The 9,633-nt window shown below is 53.3% G+C and overlaps 2 protein-coding genes across 2 annotated transcripts; both read right to left on the bottom strand.

Annotated features, from left to right (window-relative positions):
- Nucleotides 1–2,131: 2,131 nt before the first annotated feature.
- TNP2 (transition protein 2) lies at nucleotides 2,132–2,837 on the bottom strand. The gene has a single exon (XM_019714056.2). It carries the CDS (start codon nucleotides 2,835–2,837, stop codon nucleotides 2,376–2,378), a length of 462 nt encoding a protein of 153 aa, XP_019569615.2. The 3' UTR covers nucleotides 2,132–2,375.
- Nucleotides 2,838–8,006: 5,169 nt separating this feature from the next.
- Nucleotides 8,007–8,308, bottom strand: PRM3 (protamine 3). The gene is given in 2 exon segments (XM_019714055.2): nucleotides 8,007–8,062; nucleotides 8,065–8,308. Coding segments are annotated over 2 exon segments (300 nt in total).
- Between the last annotated feature and the right edge of the window lie 1,325 nt (nucleotides 8,309–9,633).

The raw sequence follows: 9,633 nt of genomic DNA, 5'->3' as shown, positions 1-9,633 counted from the left end.
CCTCTTGTTTGTTTCCTGAATTTGGGTTTCCAGCAGGCCTGCCCCCAAACTACTGCTGCCCCACCCCAAACCAAGCAAGTGAAAGAATGAATCTGTGGTTTGATGTTTTTCCTCTGTCATCATGTGTCTGACTGTGAGGGTGGAAACCTATGAATGCTAGCTTGAGTGTGTTTCAGTACGGGACGGGAGGCATGTGAGAGCTTGCGTGTACAGATGGGTGTGTGTGTGTTTGGGAATCCTCGTGTGACCCTAGGTCTCTGTGTCTGAATAAGTTTGAATGGCATTTTCTTTGTATATGTTACTGGGTGTCTGTGCATGTTTGTGCCACTTTTTTTCTGTGTGTTGGTTTCAGGGAAATGTGGGGTTAAAGGGTCCATAAACCACCAGTCCCAGTTCACTTCCTCTGTTATAGAGTTCATATCTCTATAATAGATTACCTGCCTCCAGTGATCATATTATAAAAGGACACTGTTCAGGGAATAGGGAGGTCCTTTGGTGAGTGGTGCTCAAAGTCTCTGACCTTATCCTCTGACCCTCTTTCTCTACCTCCTCCCTTAAACATGTTCCCTAGAAGCACTCCCCAAACTCTAACACTGTCGGGTCGGTGACGATCATGGTGTGATGTGGCTTTACATTTTTAAATAGGGAACCAGGAGGTTTGGGGCAAAGCATGACTCTCTGATCTCAGACCTGCCCGCCAGGAGACCTGGATCACATCGTTTCACCTCTGAGTCTCAGCTTCATCTGTAAAGTGGGAACAGTAATGCCTCCTGCTGAGGGTGTGCGGACTCAGTGGAAACATTTACTTCAAAGCATCTGGCACCTCATAGGTGCTCAACAAATGATCATTTCCCCAGCCTGCTTGGGTCCTTGCCCCACACGTGTATCTCAGGTGTGTATCAACCCGGAACATTGCTCTGCTCTGAGGGGAGGTCAGGGGACACACTGAATGCAGGCTGTGTCCCAGACCCTCTACTGGACGCTTGCATGGTCATCAGCTCAGTGACCCCTCAAGGAGACACTTCAGCTACCTCCTTTATAGAGGCGGAAACTGGGGCCCAGAGAGAGGAAATGACATGCTAAGGCCACACAGCTGAGCTCTGAAAGAGGACCTTCCACTGCATACCACTGCCCATCCTGCAAAACTCAGACTTGATTTTTACTGAGCTGCAATTCACTTACAAGATGACATTCGTCCTAATGGATTGATATGTATCTGTTCCCCGCAGACCCCCTTCCGGCCCCTCCCCCGCCACAGCAGATACCGTCATTTCCACACCTGCGCCATCCTCCACCTCCCCGTGCTCCGCCCCGTTCCTTCAGCCCAAATGCCAAATGCCATTCATTTCTGCCCCTGTGCTGGCACCGGCTCCTTACACTTCAGTAGGTCCCATCACAAGGCATGTCCCTGCTCCCTCTGCAACCTCTTTTCTGCGCGGTGCCTCCAAACCAGGCCCCCAAACATGTGACGCCTTTAGTGAAATCAAAATGCTGACTCAAGGCTCGTCCTCCAGTGTCCAAGCTTTAATCATCGTTGCATAGAAATCACTGTAGTAACATGTTCCTGCAGAAAGTCTGCCTTCTTCCCTCCAGCATTTGACGTGTGATGGTGTTTCTCAGTTGGATGAAACCCACACAGGAACAAGCCGTGGCTGTGATCTCAGTTGTGTTTCTTCCCTAAGTGATAGGAATGGGAAAGGGACCCTTTAACACTTGTACTTCGTGAAGTCACCCACCCCCTCCTTGGGTCTTGGACTGCTCGTTTGTAATCACAGATGGGGCATGGATAGAGCTTAAGACTATTGCCAAGTTCCTTTTGACCTATGTGACTCCATCCATCCATCCCATCCACTTGACTCATCCACGAGTCACCCAGTCTTTTTATCCAACATTCATTTAATTCTTTCAGCTGTGTCCGGACCACTCATCCAGTTTCAGTCCAAATATCAGTTCTTCCATCCATTGGTCTGTTACTCCATCCATCCAAGTAACCATCCATCTACCCATTCTCTCATCCATAGGCATCTGACCACCCACCTACCTAGCCAACAATCACTTAACCAGTTCTCCGTTCACCAACCACATCCTTCCAACCGTACCCAAACTTCCCAGTCATTCAGCTGGACGCATCTTCCATCCATCAGTCCACTTAAGCAGCTACCTAGCCCTTCTCTCACCCATCTCACTACCTCGCCTCCCTTCTCCTTATCCGCTCACCTCTCATTCACCCACCCATCCTTCTGAGCTAATTGCCACCTGTCCAATCAACTCATCCCAACATATTTGAAGAACTGGTCCAGTAATGCATCATATACGCAATAGCCATCGTTTCTTCTCCCTCTTCACCTCGCCTGTGGTTCCTTGCGGCCTTCACCTCACTGCCCCCAAGGTCCAGCTGGGGGTCCCTGTGGCCCTTCCCCCCCTGCGTGAAAGGTACCTGAGCTCCGCCTCTTTGTTTTGTACACCCGCCGGCTCCTCTTGACCACCTTCCTCTTCACCTTTGCTTCCACGTTCTTTCTGTTCTTGGGGTAGCGGGGGGAATGGGTGGGGGGCCGCTTGGAACAGTGGTGGGGTTGCATGGTGTGTTTCTGGTGCTTTGGTAGCGGGCTCGATCGTGGACTCTGGCTCTGGTGGCCAGGTGGGCTGCAGCGGCCCGTCGGGCTCTGACTGGAGCTCCGGCTTCGACGGTAACTCTGGCTCTGGCTCCAGCTGCAACTCGGGCTGCAGTTCTGGCAGTGGAGGCTGCAGCTGCAATGGTTGCAGGTGTGGCTTTGGGACCGAGAGCCGCTGTGGGGCTGCGTGTGGGTGATGGGAAGTTTCTGTGCCTTGGTGTCCATGGAAGGCCAGGCTTGGGGGGGCAGAGGCCGCCTCCTTTTCCACCTCTATAACACACCCAGCTTTATAGAGGCCTGGCATCCCCCGGTTATATAGTTGGGGCCGATTGTGATGGCACAGGCCACGGGGGTGTAACAGATATGGCCCAGCAGGGACAAAGCCCCCTACCCCTCACCCTAACCCCCAGGGTGGCTTTCAGTGGCCTTTTGGAGTAATCCCATCTGTTGGTTAAGAGCAGGGACCCTTGGGTTGGAGCAAGCTGGACCCACATCCCACATCTGCTTTTTCCTCTTCTGGTGGTCACTCACCTGGGCACTCACCTGTCCAAGTCCCAGTTTCCCTGTCTTTGTAGAGTGGGTGCGTCAGACGACTTAAATGAGAGAATCTATGTCCAGCAATTGGCTCAGGGCCTTTCCACAGTAAGATCTCAATAAATGGTGTCTAAGCCTTCCAGCTCTTTCTCTTATGCCACCCAGGCAGCTTGGAAGCAGGAGCACAGCCCTGATCCCAGCGATAGTTGGCTGGGGGGGGGGGGTACCGGGTGGTTGATAAGATGGATAACCTAACGTGAGGATAGATAGGTGAGTGGGATTGGATGGCTTGTCCGATGGGTGAAAGATGAGTGACCCAGTGGTCCTGGGACTTGCCCGGCAACCCCACCTCCACAGCAAGATTTACTTCCGGAGATTTAGAGCCAGGTTCAAACCCCAGTTTATACTGATGCCTGATTTTGAGAAGGTCATTTCTAGGCCTGGCTTCCTTATCGGACAAAGGGATGTCATTCCTTCCTTCCTGGTGTTCTTGTGAGCCTGGTATACCTGTCAAGGATGCTTTTGAAAACTCTTCCTTCCTTCGATTCCTGCCTCCTACCTCTACCCCGCTCCCTGCTGTTGAAGCCCCGCCTGCTGTTGGAATCAGACCCGCCCCACTCAGACCTCCTAGCACCTATGAAAGAGACCCTGTGGGAGCACACAGCAGCGCCCCCAGCCCACGCCTTGGCTGACACCCGTGGCCGCTCTTCGCCTGCGCCTCTCCACTCCCCCCTCCATGATATCCCTTCCTCCCCACCCCCTCTCCCCTGGCAGGCCCCCCAGCCCACATCTATTTCTCCCTCTCTATTGCTCATGCATTACCTCGTCTTTTGTTATGAGGCTTTGCTATCATCAGCTATTTATTTATTTGTCAGATATTTATTGGTCATTCGAAATGTATCAGCCACTTTCTAGGCACCTGAGATACTTTAGTGAATATAGCTGAGAAATCCCCTGCCCTCCTTACATTTTACAGGGGTAAGACAGTCAGTGGAACGTACAGTCAGGAGCTTACAAAGTATGTTCTAAATAGAGAAGTACTGTGGAAATACACATATTCGCAGACATAGTTTCATACATCACGTCGGGGCTGCAGCCGAGGAAGCATCCGGTGTGGAGGAAACACTTCCGAAGGCAGTTCTCTGCTGTGTCCTCAGGTTGCCGTGCCAGGTGGATGGCTGGCGGCAGCGTCTCTGGAGCCGGGAATACCCGGGGCTTCTCTCCCGCGTGGGTTCTCTGAGCCAGAGGGTTGGTTCTGTGGCTGCAGGACTTTGCACGCACGGCACCTGGAAGGCTTCTCTCCTGCCTGCATGAATCTTCTGATGCACGTGTAGGTCTAAGGCCTGGAGGAAGCTTTTGTCACACGCGGCACAAGTAACTGTCTTTTCATTCTTGTGTCTTCTCTGGTGGACTTTTAACTGAGAGAAACACGTCAAAATTTTGGGACACATTTCATGTTTGTATGATTTTGGGGGGCTCTGTGAAGTCTTTCTTGGTGTTCCCCACAGGTAGAGTTTTCCGCATTGCTCTGGTGGGTGAGAACAGGCTCGGGGTGACCTGGTCTGGCCACCATAAGAAACGCTGGTCCCACCTCCATAAGGGGGTCCCACACCTGATGGGGGTCCTTTCAGGGCCCCTCCCTGGGAGGTGCCTAGCCCAGCTCTTGAGCTGAGTGGATTCTCTAAAGAAATGCCACCCTCTTGAGGCCTAGGATGGCTCTTAGCAGTGAGTAGGGAGGATGTTTGTCTTGGTGGTAATACTGTCATTTACTTGGCAACTTTTCAAAGAAATGTTGCCACCACTTTATCTTCGTCTCCTTGTCCTGTTTCCGGGGAAATATCTTGGGGAATCCAGAAGGATGTCCCCGTGGTTGCCCCTTTGGGAGTTCTGTGGACAACTGTTTTGTTAGATGAAAAATGACTTCACTTAAAGGCATCTTCTCAGAAAAGAGGGCTTCCTGTCCCTGCCTGTGGATGTGGACCTCCTCGAGAGGACTGAACTTCAATCTGGGTAATCCTGGACTGCTGCTGTCACCTGCTTTATTCTAGCTTATTTCTTAGTAAGCATGTTCCATCCCTCACGGTGAAAACCGCCCTCACTTACTGAACACCTTCTAAGTGGCTGGGCTCCGGGTCTCCCCTCCTTCTAGGCAGCTTTGTCCTGGAACTTGACAGTGACCCTCTGTAGTGGGCTGAAGGGTGGCCCCCAAAAGATATGTCTGGGACTGGCCCGGTGGCTTAGGCGGTTAGAGCTCCGTGCTCCTAACACCAAAGGCTGCCAGTTCGATTCCCACATGGGCCAGTGGGCTCTCAACCACAAGGTTGCCGTTTCAACTCCCACAAGGGATGGTGGGCTGCGCCCCCTGCAACTAGCAACAGCAACTGGACCTGGAGCTGAGCTGAGCCCTCCACAACTAAGATTGAAAGAACAACAACTTGACTTGGAAAAAAAAAAAAAAAAAGGCCTGGAAGTACACACTGTTCCCCAATAAAGCCCTGTTCCCTTCCCCAATAAAATCTTAAAAAAAAGTCTGCGTCCTAAGCCTGGATCCTGTCAGTGTGACCATATTTGGAAAAAAAGCATCTTTACAGATGTAATTAAATTAAGAATCTTGAGCGCATCCTGGGTTATGCAGGTGTGCCCCAAATCCAATGACAAGTGTCCTTCTAAGAAACAGAAGAGAAGACGCACCGGGAGAAGAGCCCACGTGAAGGCAGAGACAAAGACTCGAGTTATGTAGCCACAAACCAAAGAAAGCCTGGAGCCACCATGAGCTGGACAGTGATGCCACAAAGCCCGCCCCCCCCCCCGGGAGGGGGGGCAGCCGCCTCCTTGATTTCAGACTCCTGGCCTCCAAAATGTGACAGGATACATTTCTGTTGTTTTAAGCCACCAAGTGTGTGATCACTTCTTCCAACAGCCCTAAGAAACTATTGAACCCTGGAGGCAGGTATGAGGATTCCATTTTGCAAAGAGGAAGCAGGCTCAGCGGTGGAGGAACCATCCCAGAGTCCCACAGTTAATCAATGGCAGAGCTGGGATTCACATCTAGGTCTGGCCCCATCTCGTTTAGCCTGCTGAGGTCACTAAGGGGTCCGAGGGGATTCTGAGGGGCACATGCCGCTCTGTTCTGACAGCCCTGCCTTGTGTGGGCACAGTGGGGCTGGTTGCGGGCTACTCCTCGAAGACTCTTTCTGGGTCCCTGAACCCTCTCCCCTCCACCACTGCTGACTCCCCACGTCCCCACCCTCGAGTGCATAGTGAGACAGAGACTGTTATTCATCTTGGGCACACAGAAGGGGCGCGACAGGTGTTTGCTGGGTGAAACATGGGCATGCGGGCCTGTGGCACTTGCACCAAAACTACAAAGCTGGCTGACGGAGTTACTAGGTCAAGGGTGGGGTGGGAGTCACGGACATCAGGGACCCACATGTCACTCGCCCTGCCAGGAAGCCTCCCCTCTGAGAAACCCAAGGCCGCGCCTTATCCCTGACACATGACCCGCAAAAAAGCTGAGGCTTCTCTGGAAATACTGTTTCCCATCCCCAGCAGCCCTGATCGGGCTCCTTCGCAGGCCCAGATGGCTGTGCGTGGGGGGAACTGCTGAGGGCAGAGGGTGGAGATCACATTCTGATGCTTCGTGAAGAGGCCCGAGTGAGGGGACAGAGGGTCTGAGTTCTGCATCTGTGTCTGGCAGCTTCTCTGGTTGCTTTAGCTCCTTTGCTGGTTGCTTTAATGAGGACATGGGCTCTGCCCCCACAGCCAGATCCCTGGATAAAGGCAGAGCCTCTGGGGACACAGATGTCACCCTGAGTGTAAGGGTGGCAGCAGAAGAATCCCTGGCTGAGAAGGACTCAGACCCCATGTACTCTGATCCCCAAGCCAGGGCCAGTGAGGTTGATGGAGGCTCCATAACTCCAGCAGCAACACCCACCTTAAACACTCACTGTGTGCCAGGCCTGGGCCCACTACGTTCCAGTTCATTCTCCTGACCCACTGACCTATGCGGGTAGCTCTTAACCTCACCCTTAAACAGGGAGGGACAGACCCAGGCTCAGACATGGACAGTGACTTGCTCAAGGTCACATCACGAGCAGAAAGAAATTTGAACCCAGGCGTGCTGCACTCCCAAGCCAGGGCTCTTTACGAAAACTATCCGAGAAACAAAAACTCGTAGACACAGACAATAGTTTTGTAGTTACCAGAGGGTAAGGGGGCGGAGGGGTGGGAGATGAGGGTAAAGGGGGATCAAATATATGGTGATGGAAGGAAAACTGACTCTGGGTGGTGAACACACAGTGGGATTTATAGATGATGTAATACAGAATTGTACACCTGAAATCTATGTAATTTTACTAACAATTGTCACCCCAATAAATTGAAAGAAAGAAAGAAAGAAAGAGAAAACCATCCATGGCTAGAGCCGTGGAATGGGGGTTTTGCTGAGAGTATACACTGTCCCATCAGTGCTCTCGGGGAGGAATCACCCCCCTTTTCCTCCCCCGCCCCACACACACACCAGAGATGGGATTGGCTGGGATGACTTTCCAGCCCAGGCTACCACACGTTCACCCTCAAAGTAGGGCTGGCGGCTGAGAAGTCACAGGGAGTGGCCCTTGTGAGAAGTTCTGGCTGGACGTCAGGAGCAGGCGCAGACTCTTGCCCTTCAACCTCCCTAAACACACACACATGCACACACACACACACACACACGCACGCACGTGCACATGGTACCGCGGGCACGGGGCTGGGGAGACCAGAAAGGAGAAGAATTCCTTTGGAGACTTTTTATTGACTCTTTTCTGAAAGCTCTTCTCGCGGGAACAGCAGCAGGCCCATCTTCCTGTTGGTCAGCGGGGGTCAGGAGTGTGTGGGCTCAGGGCTCTGTTGGGCCTCACGCTCACCATCGACTCCCCCTCCTGCCTCTCAGGTTCCAGCAGCTGCAGCTTGCCCTGGACCGGGAGTTCCTCCTCCTCCTCCTCCTCCTCTTCCTCCTTTTCCTCTCCCTCCTCTCCCTCGTCCTCCTCTCCCTCTTCCTCCTCTTCCTCGCCCTCTGACGACAAGGAGAAGTTATCCTGACTCACGCAGGCCACGAGCTTCTTCATGGAGGATTCATGGCCCCGGCTGTGGCCGGTCCCGAGCTTGGCACAGCGGGAACCCATTGCTGGCTTCGGCTGCCTCTCTGGACTGGGCGGGGGAGGCCGGTGAAGGCCGTGCAGCAGAGCGCTTACATCACAAAGGGGCCCCCCACCCTTAGATCCCTGAGTGTGGGCTGACCCTCACTCAAGCCTCAGCCATCAGACGCCCCACCGAGCTCCCCCTACCGGCAGGACAGAGGCTTCTAGAATACTGGGCCAGCACCACTGCTCCTTGCCCTGCAGCTTGCCTTGTCTGCCTGGTCTCATTTGCCCTGGCAGAAGCCTCCCTTTTAGCTGGGATAGGAGTTGTGATGCCCTCGGTGCAAGCTATCCTTCCATAAAACTAAAGGAAACCCTGCTGCCTCTTTCACATCCTCCGAAATCACCCTTTAAAGACTGCGGCTCCTAAACTTTTGGTGTCACGGTTCTACAACTTCAGCATGGGAGGGGGGAGTTTAAGTCCCCTTGGCATCCATTTTCCAACGTGTAAATCAGAGCTTGCCAGTTTTCTCCCCCAAATCCTCAGTGGATATGGTAAGCTGAATAATGCCCCCCCCAAGGATCTTTGGGAGGGGACTTGAGAAGGGGAGAGTGTCCTGGATTAGCCAGGTGGGCCCTAAATGCCATCCTAAGTGTCCCTGTAAGAGGTAGACAGACATTTCACAGAGGAGGTATCATGCAAGATGTCGTGCAGGGTCTCAGCTCCCGCTCCCCACATAAGAACACAGGATGTGGCAAGGCCAAAAAGGAACACCCACGGAGCCATAGGTAGGGGAGTCACACCACTGTATTCTCGCTGGCTGCCGGGCGAGACCCATGAAGTAGGACCCACACGATCCACAATCCTCCATCCACTTCTCTGCCTGCCAACCAGCCAACCGACCAACCAATGCAGTCACAGCAGTTATATCAGCAACCAATGGCCAACCACCACCCATGCAAGGCTGAGAGCCTAGAAACTGCTCTCTGGGACTCTGTCCCCACAGGAGGCCGTGTGACTGTGGAAGCAGAAACGACAGTGATGCGGGTACAGCTAAGGAACCCCAAGGACGATGAGGAGCCCCCAGAAGCTGCAGACCCCGGGGCCCTGTGTACGGACCTCACACAGTTCCACGCCTTGCCTTTAGCTCCCCATCTCCGCACACTTTCCCCAGCTACCCAACACCCCTGAAGGTTCTTCAGGTTGAGAGCCTGGCCTTACTTCAAGACCCCTGGAGATGTGGAAGGTCAAGGTGGAATACTGTGGCCTTGGGCAGCATGAAAGGCCCAGAGCCAAGCCCTGGCTCTGGGTGATGGAGGATGTCGCAGGTGACACTCCATGCTTGGAGACCCCTCCCTTGGCCCCTTCA

Source organism: Rhinolophus sinicus, linkage group LG18, assembly GCF_036562045.2.
Source record: "Rhinolophus sinicus isolate RSC01 linkage group LG18, ASM3656204v1, whole genome shotgun sequence".
NCBI lineage: Eukaryota > Metazoa > Chordata > Mammalia > Chiroptera > Rhinolophidae > Rhinolophus > Rhinolophus sinicus.
This window is presented reverse-complemented; position numbering and strand designations above follow the sequence as displayed.

Bases quoted from the DNA above. Each gene is read 5' to 3' on its own strand.
- TNP2 (XM_019714056.2), bottom strand. From the start codon at position 2,837: ATGGACACCAAGGCACAGAAACTTCCCATCACCCACACGCAGCCCCAC.